At 43.2% G+C, this 20,219-nt stretch overlaps 1 protein-coding gene across 1 annotated transcript in view; it reads left to right on the top strand.

Annotated features, from left to right (window-relative positions):
- Window positions 1-20,219, top strand: part of LOC121580885 (receptor-type tyrosine-protein phosphatase N2) — a 186,267-nt gene that overhangs the window by 153,413 nt on the left and 12,635 nt on the right. Inside the window, exons 16-19 of the mRNA XM_045224816.1 lie at window positions 2,598-2,804; window positions 10,358-10,505; window positions 10,994-11,067; window positions 18,718-18,795. Of these exons, the coding sequence (XP_045080751.1) occupies window positions 2,598-2,804; window positions 10,358-10,505; window positions 10,994-11,067; window positions 18,718-18,795 (507 nt within the window). The remainder of the gene's footprint in view (window positions 1-2,597; window positions 2,805-10,357; window positions 10,506-10,993; window positions 11,068-18,717; window positions 18,796-20,219) is intronic.

Raw genomic sequence — 20,219 nt, 5'->3', positions numbered from 1 at the left:
ATCTTGCGTGGAGCCCCAGATCGAGGGAGATTATCAGTGGTCTTGTACGTCTTCCATTTCCTAATAATTGCTCCCACAGTTGATTTCTTCAAACCAAGCTGCTTACCTATTGCAGATTCAGTCTTCCCAGCCTGGTGCAGGTCTACAATTTTGTTTCTGGTGTCCTTTGACAGCTCTTTGGTCTTGGCCATAGTGGAGTTTGGAGTGTGACTGTTTGAGGTTGTGGACAGGTGTCTTTTATACTGATAACAAGTTCAAACAGTTGCCATTAATACAGGTAACGAGTGGAGGACAGAGGAGCCTCTTAAAGAAGAAATTACAGGTCTGTGAGAGCCAGAAATCTTTCTTGTTTGTAGGTGACCAAATACTTATTTTCCACCATAATTGGCAAATAAATTCATAAAAAATCCTACAATGTGATTTTCTGGAAAAAATAATCTCAATTTGTCTGTCATAGTTGACGTGTACCTATGATGAAAATTACAGGCCTCTCTCATCTTTTTAAGTGGGAGAACTTGCACAATTGGTGGCTGACTAAATACTTTTTTCCCCCACTGTACAGACTGATACCAGGGTTGCGCCTTAAATGGCACCCTATTCCCCCTTCGGCCCTGGTCAAAAGTAGTGCACTAAAAAAGGAATATGGTGCCATTTGGATCGCAAGAGGCATAACAGGGACCATAAATTGCTGATTAGTGTGTATAGATGAAAATCAATAACCCATAAATGAGGATACATCTGAACTGCATCTCAAATGGCACCCTATTCCCTATAAAGTGCACTACATTTGACCAGGCTCTGATCAAAAGTAATGCACTATATAGGAAATAGGGTACTATTTGGGACGCTGTTAATTTTTCCATTGCCTGGGCAGTGCCATACTAAAGCTGTAAATATGTGTTATTCAATGTCTGGTTAATTTGGGCTTTTTGCAGGCAGCTTATTGAATATCTCAGGAGAGGCCATTTTCATATGGGGCCTTTTCTATTAGGATATATCTGGTAACAACAAAGTTAGAGTTGTTTTAATGTGAATGTTAGAACCTGCGGTAATGGTGGGGCTGTCTGGCTGTCTGGCCATCTGGCTGTCTGGAATGGGGCTGTAGCAGGGAGGTGGGGGAGAGGCAGGCCCTCCCTGGGGGTTACTGGGACAGATAAGCGAGCTAGCTGGCAGACAGACAGGCAGGCAGATAAACGGTCAGGCAGGCAGGCAGACGGTCAGGCAGGCAGACTGACAGGCAGGCAGGCAGAAGGACAGGCAGGCAGGGAGGCACACGGACAGATTTTCATCAAATTTAGTGGTTATAAGCTACTAAACTTATAGCATGTTAATAGAAATATGACTAGCAGGATTCCTGAATTTTTCTATAACGTTGCAGATATTGAGTGTGCTTACACTGAAGCAGATTGTAACAACACCTTATATACTCTTACCAGTTAATGGTACTAAGTTTATGGTTGCTGGTAAAACAGAGACAGACCTAATTGCCGTGGTTATAGTTTAGACGACAGCCAATAGATCAATGTCACAGGGAAAATGAGGATTAGTGAGATAAGATATCAACTGTAATGGAGGGATGGTGACATGACTTGTGTTGTCACTCACAGCAAGTGTTAATCATGATCATCTCTCTCCTAATGACTGAAGCATGTGTAGCTAGACGTCCTCTGACATTAGCTAGGTTACATCACCAGCTGCATTAGATCACTGCTACCCCAACAGATATCCTCACTCAGCTGTGACTGAGAAAAATTATCATTTGAACTCAATGTCTTGGAGAAAATGTGATTCCATAGTCTGTCCCTGGCTCACACTGGAGGACAGATGTCTCTTTTGATGCAGGTTTTTGTTTTAAACATTCCTCCATATCCTACAATACAACATGGTGATCAACCATATACAGTATAACATACTGACACCAGGGTTGCGTCTTAAATGGCACCCTATTCCCTACATATTCCCCTTCGGCCCTGGTCGAAAGTAGTGCACTAAAAATGGAATACGGTGCCATTTGGAACGCAACCCAGATCATGAAGCAGAGAAAAATAATCATTTGAACACATTGTCTTGGAGAAAATGTAATAACTATTTCAGTATTCCTTAAATATTCCTCAAATAATATTTCAGTATTACTGAAATAGCAGGTTGAACCCATGCTGGAATACAAAATCCAACATCATGTAAGCTGATAGTATGCAAACTGTAAATGTTAATGTGCGCATTAGCAAATATTATATGACAGCAGTCAAACCCCCATTGATTGTGAATGTGCACTCCCAGAGGTAGTGTATAATAGTGACGTAACTTTAGCGACGGATGCCGTTTCCTTGGAGATGGTCATTAACATAGTCATTAACACTAAAACCGCCTGGACTTGACGCATTCAAGAAGCAGCCTATGACGCCTTAGGAACATCTACATTTTTAACAGTCTATTAATAATCAATTTAATGTATACCATAAAAATCCATTGTTTCTGTATAGGTAGGTCTTCAAAAACATTAGGATATGAAAAACATGTATTTCAAAACAATAGAATAAGTGTGTTTACTTTGTTACTGTGCTCATAGTCTGCCGTGTCCCTCCTTCTGCTCCTAGGAGCTGTGTCGTCAGCGGATGTCGGTCAAGCCGCCGGCGGAGCGTCCAGAGCCGATGCACAGTGTGTCGTCACGGCTCAACAGTGTGTCGTCCCAGTTCAGCGACGGGGGGCCCATGGTCAGCCCCTCGGCACGAAGCTCCACCTCCTCCTGGTCTGAGGAACCCGTCCACTCCAACATGGACATCTCCACTGGACACATGATCCTGGTAAACATCACTATACCCTTATAGCTGTCTGACTGTTTGTCTGTCTGTCTGTCTGTCTGTCTGTCTGTCTGTCTGTCTATCTATGTGTCTGTCTGTCTGTCTGTCTGTCTGTCTCTCTCTCTCCCATCTGTCTTTCTTTTTCTTTCTCTCTCTCGCACATAGTCTCTTTCTTCCTCTCCTCCTACTCCATCTCTCTCTTCGTTTCTATTCATCTCATTACAGCCACATTTCAATGAGCAGGCTTGTTCCACATGTCTTCTTTTCCCACAGATTAAAATATCCATTGATTCTGAATAACTGTCTACCATAATTGCAATACATAGCTATTCTTCACATAACCCTGTCCTCCTGCTCTGAGGCTACATGCACAATGATAGAAGGACCCTGGGATGTGTTCAATAGGCATGAAGCTCTTAATTGCCCTTGAGATTTACATATCGGGGCAATACATATCATATATATGAGACACACAGACATGAGCACGCACACACACACGCACACACCCACACACACAACGGTTGACCCTCTGTCTGGCTGGGCTATTCTGACTGACTGGCAGTGAGTGGAGCAGCAGTGTAACGTGAGAGAAAGCTCCGTGAGCTTCAGTACCTCGGACAGCTCCCTGGCAGCAGATAGCAACGTGCTGCTACTCAACTGAGCCCATTTTCAACGGTTTGGCCAAATTGTTTGTCCCGTCCTCCCACGTACGCCAGTTTAAATATGAGAATGAACTGGGCCACGAGGCCGTCATTGGAGAGATTCTGTTCAGTGTTCATGAGACTGGGGCTATGGTGGGTTAGTATATATAGGAGCCAGCTAGGGCAGGGAAGCAAAGGCAAATTACCCAGGAGGTGTGAGCCACGCTCCCTGTCTTCCCACTGCCGACTGTGCCCCTGGCCCCTCCCCCCGTCCTGCTTCATTACATACTGCAAGAGACTGGGGCAGATCCAGGGGCACGCCTCTCTCTTCTTCTGCAATGAATCCCCCCTCTCTCCTCTCTCCTCTCTCTCTCTCCTCCTCCCCCTCTCCTCTCTCTCCTCCTCCCCCTCTCCTCTTTCTCTCCTCCTCCCCCTCTCCTCTCTCTCTCCACCTCCCCCTCTCCTCTCTCTCTCCTCCTCCCCCTCTCCTCTCTCTCTCCTCCTCCCCCTCTCCTCTCTCTCTCCTCCTCCCCCTCTCCTCTCTCTCTCCTCCTCCCCCTCTCCTCTCTCTCTCCTCCTCCCCCTCTCCTCTCTCTCCTCCTCCCCCTATCCTCTCTCTCTCCTCCTCCCCCTCTCCCCCCTCTCTTCTCCCCCCACTCCCCTCTCTCTCTCTCCCTCCCCTCTCTTCTCTCCCCTCTTCCACTACTCTTCTCTCCAGCCCATTTTCATCTCCTCACAGGGGGTCCCTTTCTCACAGCTGAACTGTCTCTGTCTTAGATATTAACTACAACTACAGGCCAAATGCAGTCAACAACAACAACTGCTACTGTGATCCACCTGCCAGTAAAATCAACACTGAAGTCCATAATGCACTATATCATTATGCCCTCAAATGCCCTTTCTTAAAAGTGATTGTTCATCTAGCCACAGTAAATGTTCTGAGTAGTTTCCTCAGACATATCATATGACCAGAGTCAGACCAGCACTATTCTGAGCTCATATTGAGTTTTCATAAGCAGTACATAAAGACAGTACCAACAGTACAAGCTGCATACTTACAGTACAGTACATTGTAGAGTGATTAAAACTGTGGGGGTCAGAAAAAAGCATAATTGCTTACTAGGTTTCCCCCCCAAAAAACGTAATTGCCTTCTGTAAAGCTGCAAATCCCACATCATCATGATCCCCGACTGTTTTTAATTTGAGAAATGCCTTGCACTATCTTATCTATGTTAATGTATTACTTTTTCCCATGTGACTTGTTCAGAATATGACTTCATACAGAGACTTGGCTATGTCTTAAGCGGACTAACTTACTCTATATAAAAATCATATTATCTTGTCTTTTGTTGCTGGCCAGTAAGTGTTATAGATTATACTGCGTGGAGTCTATATAGATTAGGGGTTTGCGAAGCCGGCGAGTAGGAAGTTATTTTGAAGCTAGCTGAGTGTGAGGGGTGTGTGCCAAGTTGTAACTTGGAGTGTTGAATTATACCACAATGTCGCAGGCACCATGTGTGTGCCATATATGAAGAAAGATGTTGTTTAATCACTTTAATACAGGACAGTGTCAGAGGAAAGCCTATCGGGAGCATTTATGTTGGAAAGCACAATATGTGTTCAGGAGCAGGTCTTAATCTTCCATGATACCCCCTATTCCATGTCTGCGTCCCAAATGACACCATATTCCCTTTATAATGCATTCCTTTTGATGGGCTCTGGTCAAAAGTAGTGCCATCTGGGACACATCCCATATAAACTTAATCCAGGATTTAAAAAACTGTGCCTTATTAGAACCATGTGATACTGTAGGTACCTCACTGTACTGTGTAAGCTGCAATTGTACACTAGTTCCCTTCCCTTTCCTGGCATCTCCATGTGTGCGTCCGAAATGGCTCCCTATTCCCTGTTTAGTGCACTCCTTTTGATGGGTTCTGGTCAGAATTAGTGCATTACACTCCTTTTGTGACACACCCCATCAGTGTAAAACCAAACAGCTTATATGTGCAAATGGCCTTCTCTCACCCAGGTGCTGTAGTCTAGTTCATTATGAGGCTCTAGCCCTGCCTCGACGTCATTGACAGCTCTGAGCAGCCCTGAGACGAGGGCTAGTTCCTCATCTAGCGTTATTTCATTCTGATTTTATTGAGCACCTTTGGCAGCTGTAAACCCAGCAGTAAGGGGATTAGCCAGTGTTTGCCTGACACATGGTGATCTCAGCACCTCCAGATTGGATTGGAATAATCCCTTTACACAGTACAAAACCCCATTACTCTGGCATTAGCACAGAGGAGAGTGTGTCTCTCTGATGCCCTGGCAGGTAGGGCTGGTGGAGGAGGAGGGGGGATGCAGGAGTAGAGGAGAGGAGGTGGAGGAGGAGGGGGGATGCAGGGGTAGAGGAGAGGAGGTGGAGGAGGAGGGGGGGATGCAGGGGGTAGAGGAGGTGGAGGAGGAGGGGGGATGCAGGGGTAGAGGAGGTGGAGGAGGAGGGGGGATGCAGGGGTAGAGGAGGCGGAGGAGGAGGGGGGATGCAGGGGAAGAGGAGGGGGAGGAGGAGGGGGGATGCAGGGGTAGAGGAGGTGGAGGAGGAGGGGGGATGCAGGGGTAGAGGAGGTGGAGGAGGAGGGGGGGATGCAGGGGTAGAGGAGGTGGAGGAGGAGGGGGGATGCAGGGGTAGAGGAGAGGAGGTGGAGGAGGAGGGGGATGCAGGGGGTAGAGGAGAGGAGGTGGGAGGAGGAGGGGGGATGCAGGGGTTGAGGAGGGGAGGTGGAGGAGGAGGGGGGGGATGCAGGGGTAGAGGAGGTGGAGGAGGAGGGGGGATGCAGGGGGTAGAGGAGAGGAGGTGGAGGAGGAGGGGGATGCAGGGGTAGAGGAGGTGGAGGAGGAGGGGGGATGCAGGAGTAGAGGAGAGGAGGTGGAGGAGGAGGGGGGATGCAGGGGTAGAGGAGGTGGAGGAGGAGGGGGGATGCAGGAGTAGAGGAGAGGAGGTGGAGGAGGAGGGGGGATGCAGGAGTAGAGGAGAGGAGGTGGAGGAGGAGGGGGGATGCAGGGGGTGGAGGAGGAGGGGGGATGCAGGAGTAGAGGAGAGGAGGTGGAGGAAGAGGGGGGATGCAGGGGTAGAGGAGGTGGAGGAGGAGGGGGGATGCAGGAGTAGAGGAGAGGAGGTGGAGGAGGAGGGGGGATGCAGGGGTAGAGGAGGGGAGGTGGAGGAGGAGGTATTTGGGATGGAGATAAGTGCAGAATGAAGCTGCTATTCGATAAGGGGCTGAATCAAGGAAGGGCGACGGATTCGTGCCCTGCTAAAAAATGTCGCCCGTTTCCCAGACTGTGTTCAGTGTGTCAGCACATAATGTAATAAGTGTTGATATGATATGGAGACCGAGGCCAAAATTGCACCCTATTCTCTAGTGCACTACTTTTGACCAGGGTCCATACGGCTCTGGTCAAAAGTAGCGCACTATACCCTGTTAAGAGAAAGTCTATTAAGCCTCTTTGAGTAATGAACATGAATCCAGATTATGTCCCCCCCCCCCCATTTGTAACCTTCTGTTATTAATAGAATAACATTAGGGCTGTGTCCTAAATGGCAGCCTATTACCTACTGTATATAGTGTACTACTTTTGATCAGATCCCTATGGGTAGTATGTTAGTAGTGTACTACATAGGGAATAGGGAGTCATTTCTGACGCAGACATGGAGTCCGTTTTAGGAGACTATTTTATTTAATTAATACAAATTCTAATAGTTCACCTAATTTAAGTTTATGTGACAAAACAAGCAATGTAGAGAATCATTGTACCATCTAAAGTGTTGTGAAATATATTTTCAATAACCAAAAATATTGTATTTCGAGCTGTTTGAAACTGGTGTACCAAATCGAAAGTACAGTGGGGAAAAAAAGTATTTAGTCAGCCACCAATTGTGCAAGTTCTCCCACTTAAAAAGATGAGAGAGGCCTGTAATTTTCATCATAGGTACATGTCAACTATACAAAATGAGAATATTTTTTCCTGAAAATCACATTGTAGGATTTTTAATGAATTTATTTGCAAATTATGGTGGAAAATAAGTATGTGGTCAATAACAAACGTTTCTCAATACTTTGTTATATACCCTTTGTTGGCAATGACACAGGTCAAACGTTTTCTGTAAGTCTTCACAAGGTTTTCACACACTGTTGCTGGTATTTTGGCCCATTCCTCCATGCAGATCTCCTCTAGAGTAGAGATGTTTTGGGGCTGTCGCTGGGCAACACGGACTTTCAACTCCCTCCAAAGATTTTCTATGGGGTTGAGATCTGGAGACTGGCTAGGCCACTCCAGGACCTTGAAATGCTTCTTACGAAGCCACTCCTTCGTTGCCTGGGCGGTGTGTTTGGGATCATTGTCATGCTGAAAGACCCAGCCACGTTTCATCTTCAATGCCCTTGCTGATGGAAGGAGGTTTTCACTCAAAATCTCACGATACATGGCCCCATTCATTCTTTCCTTTACACGGATCAGTCGTCCTGGTCCCTTTGCAGAAAAACAACCCCAAAGCATGATGTTTCCACCCCCATGCTTCACAGTAGGTATGGTGTTCATTGGATGCAACTCAGCATTCTTTGTCCTCCAAACACGACGAGTTGAGTTTTTACCAAAAAGTTATATTTTGGTTTCATCTGACCATATGACATTCTCCCAATCCTCTTCTGGATCATCCAAATGCACTCTAGCAAACTTCAGACGGACCTGGACATGTACTGGCTTAAGCAGGGGGACACGTCTGGCACTGCAGGATTTGAGTCCCGGCATAGTGTGTTACTGATGGTAGGCTTTGTTACTTTGGTCCCAGCTCTCTGCAGGTCATTCACTAGGTCCCCCCGTGTGGTTCTGGGATTTTTGCTCACCGTTCTTGTGATCATTTTGACCCCACGGGGTGAGATCTTGCGTGGAGCCCCAGATCGAGGGAGATTATCAGTGGTCTTGTATGTCTTCCATTTCCTAATAATTGCTCCCACAGTTGATTTCTTCAAACCAAGCTGCTTACCTATTGCAGATTCAGTCTTCCCAGCCTGGTGCAGGTCTACAATTTTGTTTCTGGTGTCCTTTGACAGCTCTTTGGTCTTGGCCATAGTGGGGTTTGGAGTGTGACTGTTTGAGGTTGTGGACAGGTGTCTTTTATACTGATAACAAGTTCAAACAGGTGCCATTAATACAGGTAACGAGTGGAGGACAGAGGAGCCTCTTAAAGAAGAAGTTACAGGTCTGTGAGAGCCAGAAATCATGCTTGTTTGTAGGTGACCAAATACTTATTTTCCACCATAATTTGCAAATAAATTCATTAATGTGATTTTCTGGAGAAAAAAATTCTCAATTTGTCTGTCATAGTTGACGTGTACCTATGATGAAAATTACAGGCCTCTCTCATCTTTTTAAGTGGGAGAACTTGCACAATTGGTGGCTGACTAAATACAAATTTTCCCCACTGTAAAAGGCACAAAAACGAAACTTAAGATCGGGAAGCATAGAAAAGCGCACATAGAAAATATCTACCGCTTCTTAGACTTGTTTTCAATGAGAATGACAGATTTATTACTCACATTTCTATGTGAATTTGGTCTGGTCACCCAAAAAGTTACATATTGCAGCTTTAAAGAGACATTCCTGGTGATTGTTTCCTGCCTGTTTGTGTATGGACCCTGGATAATCATTGATGTCCAACAACCATCTCAGCCCAACTGTCCTCTATCAACAGAGAGGAACAATAGCTAGCCTACCCTGTTGGCCCCCATGCTAAAACATGCTAGGTTTCACATTTAGCTTTGACAATCTCATTAGCGGCAGTTAATCAAAGTCAGTGCTCCTGACTTAATGATGAATACAGTATGAGAGGTAATGGGCTCGGTTGAATAGCTTATCATTTAGAGGGAACTATTCCTGTTCCTGACTACAGATGTAGGATCTTAATTTGAGCCAGTTTGCTACACCAGGAAAATAATCGTGCAGCAACAGGAAATGTTAATTATTATGTGGATTATAATTAAAGATGTGCTATGCAGAAATCGCTCTGCCATTTCCTGTTTGCTAAAATTCTAATTGTTCACTTAATTTCAGTTTGTGACAAAAGTATCATTGTACCATCTAAAATGGTAAAATATATATTTCTATAATCAAAAATATTTTATTTTTGGCTTGTTTGAAGCTGGTGTACAAAACTGAAAGTAAAAGATTAAAAAAAGAAAAGATTGTGAAACATAGAAATAGTGCACATAAAACCTACCACTTCTTAGACTTGCTTTCAATGAGAATAACAGATCTATAACACACATTTCTCTGTGAATTTGGTAGGGTTGCCCAAAAACGTACATATTGCAGCTTTAATGGACATTTTTGTAGGGGTTGATAAATTTTTCGGTAGGGCAAATCAAGTCAAATTTCAAAGTGGAAATGACTAAGTATAGAAGCCTTTTTAAACAAAAAACACAGTACAAGATTGCATATCCTGCTGTGCAAGAAATTTCTCAGCAACAAAAGAGTGATCAGATTTAGATCATACATCTGTACGGCTAGGACTACATAGAGACCATAGATAATAGAGACCATAAACAACAATAATAAAGACCTCGGAACCAAATGCCACAACACATTAGCATTATTATTCATATAATTATAAGAACATTTCTACTGGCTCATCTTTACTCCTGTTGAATTAAGAATATTCTATTTTGAGTCCTTGTTGTTTGTATAGCTTGTTGGTCAGGTCATTATTGTCAAAGAGAATGTGTTCTCAATTTACTTACCTGGATAAGATATTATCTTTCCTCGACCTACCTTGTCTTACATTGAGGAGGAATACACACCAACTGACAAACATGATGGGTACAACTATAGTTATTGAATGCATATTGACTCCGTCTTCTCTTTCCTCGCTAGTCTTACATGGAGGATCACCTGAAGAACAAGAATCGTCTGGAGAAGGAGTGGGAGGCTCTGTGTGCCTACCAGGCTGAGCCCAATGCCTCCACTACAGGCCTGGGTGCCGGGAACACCAAGAAGAACCGCTCCAATGCTGTGGTGGCCTGTAAGTTATCATCCTTCCGTATTCTTCCATGTTTATTGGATAGAGAGGAAAGGTAGACGAGTGTGTGCTGAAAGAGCAGTGAATGGGATTTGAACCTATGGTCACAGCAGTACATCAGGCAGCAGCTTAGACCACTAGATCACCCCAGGTCACAAGGCCTGTAAGTTCTCCTCCTGTTCTCTATACGTTGACCTTACAGAGCCTTACCTTCTTAATGCACTTGGATTTGTCCCTGCATTATAGGTGACTGACCTCTGAGTTAAAATACTGTTCTAAAATGCTCTTAGATATCATGTTACTGTCAATTGTACCCATCTTAGACTATTTCAAATGATAAGATATATGGAGCAGGTTTGCTTTTGGTTCGAGGTTATGTTTGAGAGTGTTTTGAGTATTTGAGCATTCCAGTGCAGGCAGGCCGGGCAGGGTGATGAGTCCTTGTAGAGGAGGTTGAGTTGGTGCGATAAATTCCTCCATTTATATTTCAGATGATCACTCAAGAATAACCTTGAAGGTTGAAAACAGCCACAGCAATTCAGATTACATCAATGCCAGCCCAATCGTAAGTACCTTTTCAGTATACTAAACTCTACTTTATAGTGTTGTGTGCTGTACTGACAGTCCCACAGGGATTTAGAACGAACAAAAGCAAAGCAGTGCTTTACAATATAAAATTTGATGCAACAGGTTGCTTAGCTTTAGTAAGATACATTGTATTGCTTATGCACACTGTGTTTCATGCGTTGAATATTAATGATTGTTTTATAAGAAATAATGAGTGAATATTCACATGGGGAAGGGGTGGGGAAGGGTACCACGCATGATTCACCCTATTCACCCCCATTTTGAAAGAACAGTTGATCTTTCACTATTATTGACCTTGAATTATGTTAATGTAGACTGTTTACTGTTTGGCACAGCTATGCAGTTCAGTTTTGTTGTGCTTTGATGTTGCCTATATACACTGAGTGTACAAAACATTAAGAACACCTGCTCTTTCCATGACATAGACTGTCCAGGTGAAAGCTATGATCCCTTATTGATGTCACTTCAATCAGTGTAGATTTTTAAATGTTTATTTAACCTTTATTTTAACAGGGAAGACATATTGAGACTTACAGTAGGTCTCTTTTGCAAATGCGCCCTGTATAATACAACATAAATATACACATTATACCCCAAATAAATAAATACATACATATATATATATATATATATATATATACTGTACACAGGAGGTTGGTGGCACCTTAATTGGGGAGGACGGGCTAGTGGTAATGGCTGGAACAGAATAAGTGGAATGGTATCATTCCAATCACTACGTTCCAGCCATTATTATGAGCCATCCTCCCCTCAGCAGCCTCCTGTGATACTGTATATATACATTACATGACCAAAGGTATGTGGACAGTTGCTCGTCGATCATTTCATTCCAAAATCATGGGCATTAATATGGAGTTGGTCCCCCCTTTGCTGCTATAACAGTCTCCACTCTTCTGGGAAGGCTTACCATTAGATGTTGGAACATTAATGCAGGGACTTGCTTCAATTCAGCCACAAGAGCATAAGTGAGGTCGGTCACTAATGTTGGGCGATTAGGCCTGGCTCGCAGTCGGCGTTCCAATTCATCCCAAAGGTGTTCGATGGGGTTGAAGTCAGGGCTCTGTGCAGGCCAGTCAAGTTCTTCCACACCGATCTCGACAAACCATTTCTGTATGGACCTCGCTTTATGCACGGGGGCATTGTCATGCTGAAACAGGAAAGGGCCTTCCCCAAACCTTTTCCACAAAGTTGGAAGCACAGAATCGTCTAGAATGTCATTGTATGCTGTTGCGTTAAGATTTCCCTTCACTGGAACTAAGGGGCCTAGGCCGAACGATGAAAAACAGCCCCAGACCATTAAACTTTACAGTTGGCACTATGCATTTGGGCAGGTAGTGTTCTCCTGGCATCCGCCAAACCCAGATTCGTCCGTCGGACTGCCAGATGGTGAAGCATGATTTATCACTCCAGAGAACGCGTTTCCACTGCTCCAGAGTCCAATGGCGGCGAGCTTTACACCACTCCAGCCGACGCTTGGCATTGCGCATGGTGATCTTAGGCTTGTGTGTGACGTTGCTTCCAGAGGACTCAGTAGTGAGTGTTGCAACCGAGGACAGACGATTTTTACGCGCTACGCGCTATGTGCTTCAGCACTCAGCGGTCCCGTTCTGTGAACTTGTGTGGCTTACCACTTCGCGGCTGAGCCGTTGTTACTCCTAGACGTTTCCACTTCACAATAACTGACTTGTTGGAAAGGTGGCATTCTATGACGGTGCCACGTTGAAAGTCACTGAGCTCTTCAGTAAGGTTAATCTACTACCAATGTTTGTCTATGGAGATTGCATGGCTGTGTGCTCGATTTCATACACCTGTCAGCAATGGGTGTGGCTGAAATAGCCAAATCCACTAATTTGAAGGGGTGTCCACATACTTTTGTGCGCAAAGCTGTCATCAAGGCAAAGGATGGCTATTTGAAGAATATATTTTTATTTGTTTAACACTTTTCTGGTTACTACATGATTTCATATGTGTTATTTCATAGTGTTGATGTCGTCACTATTATTCTACAATGTAGAAAATAGTCAAAATAAAGAAAAACCATGGAATGAGTAGGTGTGTCCAAACTTTTGACTGGTATTTTAACACATTAAAATACAAAAACATAGTCATGGGAAGCACAAAATAAAACATCACAAATCACCCAGATAAACAGTTACATTCCTCCACAAATAAGTCCTCAATCAATACTTTAAATTGCCCGAATGACACCAGAACATCAAGATTAAATGTGTTTAGAATTTTGTTCCAGCAATACGGTGCATTAAAACTAAAAGCAGATTTACCTAGCTCGTTGGAGACCCTAGGAAGCTCAAGAGTTAACCAATCCTGTGAACGGATTAGGCAACTCAGGTGTCTATACTTCAACAGCAAAGTTAGATAAGATGGACGTTTATGAAGTAGGGCCTTGTAAACAAAAATGAGTAATGTAGAGATCTATGGGTCTTTAGTGAAGTCCAGCCAACCTTTTGATATGGAATGCAGTGATGAGTATCAAAACAAGAGCTGATTTCCATACTTTTGGAATATTTCCTGATAACAATAACATTTGGGTTATTTAGTTATTTGGGTTATTGAGACAACAATGATGGGGGCTGCACACTTAAGCAGACCAGGATCCAATTGGTCGACCCCTGTGGATTTCTTGTTGCCTATTGCTAGCAAAGCATCCAGGACTTATTTTTCTGTAAATAGCCTAAAAGAAAAGCTTTAACTATCATTTCTCTGATCATTCAGCAAGTCATTCAGCATGTTTCCCCTATCAGCATCCTGCCCAATATCATTGTGAATAGGTTTAGAAGTTATTTCAAAGAGATAGCCCGCTGAAATAAAATGGTGATGAAATGCATCAATGATGGTATTTCTTTCCATAATAAGGCCATTGTCTGAATGAATTTGTTGTGGCAGAGAGGAGGAAGTAGAACCCTTCAGGGATTTGACAGTTTTCCAGAATTTAGCCGGGTTCAATTACAATCTGAAAGAGTGGTTACATAATCATCAGATTTAGCCTTTCTGATTTGTCATACACAATGATTCTTCAGTTGCTTAAAAGCTTGCCAGTCCGGGCCTAAGCCTGTGTTCCTGGCCTTGACCCAAGCATCGTCTCTTTTATGAATGACTTCTGATAAAGAGTGTACCAGGCATTTGATCTACCTTTAACCCTTAATTTTCTGAAGGGGGCATTTGATCTACCTTTAACCCTTAATTTTCTAAAGGGAGCATGATTATCCACAATAGTATTGAAGACATCTGCAAAAAGGCTAAAAGATAAAATCAGGTTCAGGGATAGCGGAAATAAAATCAAGGTCACAAAAATAAAGAATATGTAAAAAAAAAAAAAAGCCTGTTCACTGAAGTTTTTAATGTTCCTCTTTGTGATAACACGAGGCTTAGATTTTTGTATTCTCACATCTCTAACACAAACAACTGGGCAATGGTCACTAATGTCTTGAGCAATGACACCAGTAGAAACATATTCCTCTGGTTTATTCATTAAAATGAGATCAATCAGAGTTGACTTTGAAGGATCTTTAGGGTTGGGCCGTGTAGGCTTAGTCACCAGCTGGGTTAGGTTTAGATCATTACACGTCTTTTAGATTGTCTGAAGCCTGCATTTCCCAATCATAATTTGGGTCACCCAGGATAATAACTTTGGATTTAATAAAAGAATACAACAAACTAGTTAACTCCTCGAGTGCACAAAGGTTAGCCGAGGGAGCCTTTACCCCAGACAAAGGCTTAAATATAGTAGCTAAAGATTTTTGGCAAGGGAAATGGATTTCAGTAAAGAGACAGAGAAATTATTTTTAATAAGAATGTCCACTCCACCACCTCTACCCTGTCTGTCAGCTCTGAACCCATTATAACACTCAATATTAAAATCCAGAGTCCAGAATGTCCCCAGAGATCCAAGTTTCAGCCAATACTAGAAAGTCCGAATTCGTCTGCATAGCCCAGATCTTGATGTAATGAAGTTTAACTCAATATTAGGAAGGTGATCTTAAAGTTTTGCACACTCACTTAAAAATCCTTCTATAACCTGTCTCCTCCCCTTCATCTACACTGATTGAAGTGGATTTAACAAGTGACATCTTTAAGGGATCATAGCTTTCACCTGGATTCACATGGCAATCTATGTCATGGAAAGAGCAGATGTTCCTAATGTTTTGTACACTTAGTGTATATATTCATGTTTAGTTGATTCCATGTAAGCCTACACATTGGCAGCAGGGAATCAAGATGGGAGCTGATGCAATTATTTATACCGTTTATACCGGTGCATTTTTAAAGGCTAAATCAGGAGTTTAAAGACACACTCCGGCTATTTTTGAACTATTTTTGAACTTTCCCCACTGAGAAATGACAACTAGTGTATAAATAGGGTAATTTACACACACTTAAGCGTCAAACAATACATTTTGTGCAAAAGTATTTTTTTACTCAACTGTGGATGTCCAAGGACCAAACATTTGTAAGAAAGAGAGAAATAAGAGCCATGTGAATTCAGTAACTGAGCATACCCATTTGACAAAGGTGGTAAAATCAAATAGATGCAGTTATCTTCCCCTGGAGGCAGATACAGAAGCATTCCATTAAAATAAACAGAAATGCAATGCATTTCAAATCCAGGGTCGTGTCCCAACTGGCACACTGTTCCCTTTATAGTGCACTACCTTTGACCAGGGCCCATAGGGTTCAAAAGTGGTGCACTATATAGGGAAAATGGTGCCATTTGGGACACAGCCCAGGCGTCGTTGCACCAAAGTGACAGGATGTGACTACACAGAAGAACCTTTTCCTACACACCGAGTGGGATGGGTACAACTAGTTATTTACAGAAATACCTTTGCTGCTGGCAATTTGATTTCCTCAACAACACCACTTACTGGCCCACGTGCAAAACATTGTTGTCGGCACTCTGAAGAATGTTTGTCTGCAAAGTAATACTGTGAATCACTGTAAAACGTATGACGATGTTATAAGAGGAATTGTGTAACTCCCTTGTGATTGGCACATAAAGAGCTTGTTATTATTTCTCTCTCTACTGTGGGATCTCTGGCTTCAAGCTAATTAATCCTGAGCTGTTATTGTATGGCTTTCTTTAGAAGACAGCACTGCTGTTGGTTTTACAATGATGAAGTAGAGTTTCTATGGATGCTCTAGATCGTCTTATGGACTCTTGCTTTCACATCATCACTACTAGCCCCTCACAATACATGGGAAACCTATTCAAACACCTCTGAAATGAGGACCAGAACATAAGTGAATTTCCTGTGAGAGAGTATCTGTGCCTCGCTCCTTCTCCCTGGTCTCACAGTGTGGTGGGAGAAACAAAGAGCTGACAAGCCTTGGTCCCCCACGGTGCGGTGGTGACAGACAACCAGAGACAGAGCAGTGCTCTGCAATAACTACTGCTGCCACCAGCAGCCACTGGCCAGTAGGGAAGAAAGGCTGATAATTACAGCACACAGACCCTGGCTGGGCAGAACAAAACAGCCATGATTACGCCTGTCTCGTTGCCGCTTGCTCCTCATTAGATCCCAGGGAAGCAATGTTTAATCTCTCTCTTTCTCTCTAGCTCTCTATCGCTCTCTTTCTCTCTCTCTGCAAGTCCAACTGAGGAGTTGGGTGGGTGTAAGGAAGAGGGAGGGGTGGGGGAGGGACAATGGGTTCCTGGAGACCCATCAACAGCATTAGCCCCTCAGCCTACTGACGGCTGAATGGACGGACACACTCAAGAATGTCATTAGCACCCGTTCTTAGTTCAGAGACAGCAGACACTTGAAATTGTCAGGAAACATTGTGTCTCCAAGAGATTGGAGAGAGAGAACGAGAGACAGAAGGGGAGAGAGAGAGAGAGAGAGAGAGAGAGCGAGAGAGAGAGAGAGAGAGAGAGAGAGAGAGAGAGAGAGCGAGAAGAGAGAGAGAGAGAGAGAGAGAGAGAGAGAGAGAGAGAACAGAGAGAACAGAGAGAGAGAGAGAGAGAGAGAGAGGTAGCTAGAGAGAGAGGTAACGAGAGAGAGCGCTAAATGGAGTGACCGAGAGAGGGAGCGACAAAGAGTACTGTTTCTCTGTACTGAGTGTACTGCAGACACTGATGTTCTCTCAGTATTGCGTCTAGACCAAGGACAGTCAGTCACTCTGTTGCAGCAGCAGCAGATACTCTCCAGGGGTACTGCATCAAACACTAGACATTGTGTTTTTCTTTTTTTCTTTTTTGGGGGGGCCAAAGCTAAGATGTTTGACTTGTTGTTAGCGTTCATCATCATTGACAATTATATAAAATAACTTAAAAGCATTCTAACCATTCACAGCCCCTCCTCTATTCTTCTCCATCTGTTAACAAATGCACTTTGCAGTGACAGTTTTTCCACTTTAATTGAAATGCAAACCCCCAGTTAGTACTGTGGCTTTCTTTCCCCAGTTAATACATTTACGTTAAAAGTGTAATCTTCTGTGTAAACCCGAGTTTATAAAAAAAGTATATTATTTTAGTTCATAAAGCAACAGAAGACTATTAAACACCATTTTGTGTGTGCAAGCCTTGGAATTATCTCTTTTCCCATAATTGCTTCCAGATAAATTGGCCTATCCAATTATAACATTTTCCATACAATTTTCATGGTAATAGGTATGACTGTCACTCAACTATTCTCGCATTCGCCACACATTTCTGGACCACGCTTCTTTTTTTAAGATGTCATTGCTCTTCAATTTGTGAGAGTTTAGCAGCCTTGTTTTAAGCACTGCAGAATAAGAAAAGACGGCACACAGACAACATTTGGGATTCATAGAAAGGCGTTCTTCCACAAACATTCGGTTAACAATACATGGAAAAACCCTGATCTCATTCCTATTGAATACCTATTCAAACACCTCCGAAATTATGACCAGAACATAAGTGAATGGCTTTGCACACTGTATTAAACCTTGAACGTTTCACTGACCAACAAGACTGTTTCTCAGGGAGGGATGAGTAGGCAGTATTACTCTGAATTTCCTTGTTCTACAGTCAATGTGGGTGTTACTTTAAAGCGGCAATAAGCAGTTGAAACAATAGCGTTCTCCTCACCCCTGTTTCGGTAAAAAGCTGAGGGATGGGGCTGGAGAAATGTGACCACTCTCAAATTCATAGACAGCGCTATGGATGCAAGGACTGACCATCCATGATATCAGAATAATAGTTTTAACCATGTTTTTAGGCTACATAGTGTTTGTTTACAAGAGTATAACAAGCTTATATTTTGGGATCTGATGGGGTACGACAGTTGAACTAAGCTCATGAGGCATTTATAAGTTATATTTTTCAAGAATTCATAGATACATATCAGTAATTTATAAGTTCAAAAATGGGTGTAGCAACTATGGATTGCCCCTTTAAATCAACATTTTGCTATATAATTCTTACAGATTGTTTTATTGCCTTTTTAATCGGATAATAATTCTGGAACGTTTTCATTGGAATCAATGATAATTTTTGATTTTAAGTTGGTCTGTTTTTCACTATATCCAGTTTAAGAATATTGTTCTTTCTCAAAGCACTCACTAGGGTAAATCTTGTGGTCCTTTACTTTATCAATAATTAAATAATAACATTGCTCTCTCTCTCCAGATGGACCACGACCCACGGAACCCAGCCTACATCGCTACTCAAGGCCCTCTTCCCTCAACGGTGGCTGATTTCTGGCAGGTACAGTCCTCTCTTTCATAAAATCAATATCTTCTCCAGACTTAAATAAGAAGGGAACAGTGTTATTAGCAGTGTAAGTCAAACTGGAGACAAGTGCTTTTTGTAATCCCACCATAGCCTCCATATATACCGCTACACAATCTACTTGCAAATGATAATGAAATATTGGTGCACATTTTATTCACAGTCGTGGTCAAAAGTGTTGAGAATGACACAAGTATTGATCTTCAGAAAGTTTGCTGCTTCAGTGTTTTTAGATATTTTTGTCAGATGTTACTATGGTATACTGAAGTATAATTACAAGTATTCCATAAGTGTCAAAGGCTTTTATTGACAATTACATTTGGTTTATGCAAAGAGTCAATATTTGCAGTGTTGACCCTTCTTTTTCAAGACCTCTGCAAATCGCCCTGGCATGCTGTCAATTAACGTCTGGGCCACATCCTGACTGATGGCAGCCCATTCTTGCATAATCAATGCTTGGAGTTTGTCAGAATTTGTGGGGTTTTGTTTGTCCACCCGCCTCTTGAGGATTGACCACAAGTTCTCAATGGCATTAAGGTCTGGGGAGTTTCCTGACTATGGACCCAACATTTCAATGTTTTGTTCCCCGAGCCACTTAGTTATCACTTTTGCCTTATAGCAAGGTGCTCCATCATGCTGGAAAAGGCATTGTTCGTCACCAAACGGTTCTTGGATGGTTGGGAGAAGTTGCTTTCGGAGGATGTGTTGGTACCATTCTTTATTCATGGCTGTGTTCTTAGGCAAAATTGTGAGTGAGCCAACTCCCTTGGCTGAGAAGCAACCCCACACATGAATGGTCTCAGGATGCTTTACTATTGGCATGACACAGGACTGATGGTAGCGCTCACCTTGTCTTCTCCGGACAAGCTTTTTTCCGGATGCCCCAAACAATCGGAAAGGGGATTCATCAGAGAAAATGACTTTACCCCAGTCCTCAGCAGTCCAATCCCTGTACCTTTTGCAGAATATCAGTCTGTCCCTGATGTTTTTCCTGGAGAGAAGTGGCTTCCTCGCTGCCCTTCTTGACACCCGGCCATCCTCCAAAAGTCTTTGCCTCACTGTGCGTGCAGATGCACTCACACCTGCCTGCTGCCATTCCTGAGCAAGCTCTGCACTGGTGGTTCCCCGATCTCGCAGCTGAATCAACTTTAGGAAACGGTCCTGGCGCTTGCTGGACTTTCTTGGGCACCCTGAAGCCTTCTTCACAACAATTGAACCTCTCTCCTTGATGTTCTTGATGATCCGATAAATGGTTGATTTAGGTGCAATCTTACTAGCAGCAATATCCTTGCCTGTGAAGCCCTTTTTGTGCAAAGCAATGATGACGGCACGTGTTTCCTTGCAGGTAACCATGGTTAACAGGGGAAGAACAATGATTTCAAGCACCTCCCTCCTTTTAA

Source organism: Coregonus clupeaformis, chromosome 14 (assembly GCF_020615455.1).
Source record: "Coregonus clupeaformis isolate EN_2021a chromosome 14, ASM2061545v1, whole genome shotgun sequence".
In the NCBI taxonomy this organism is placed as follows: domain Eukaryota; kingdom Metazoa; phylum Chordata; class Actinopteri; order Salmoniformes; family Salmonidae; genus Coregonus; species Coregonus clupeaformis.
Note: the sequence above shows the minus strand (reverse complement) of the source record. Positions and strands in the feature narration are given on the sequence as shown.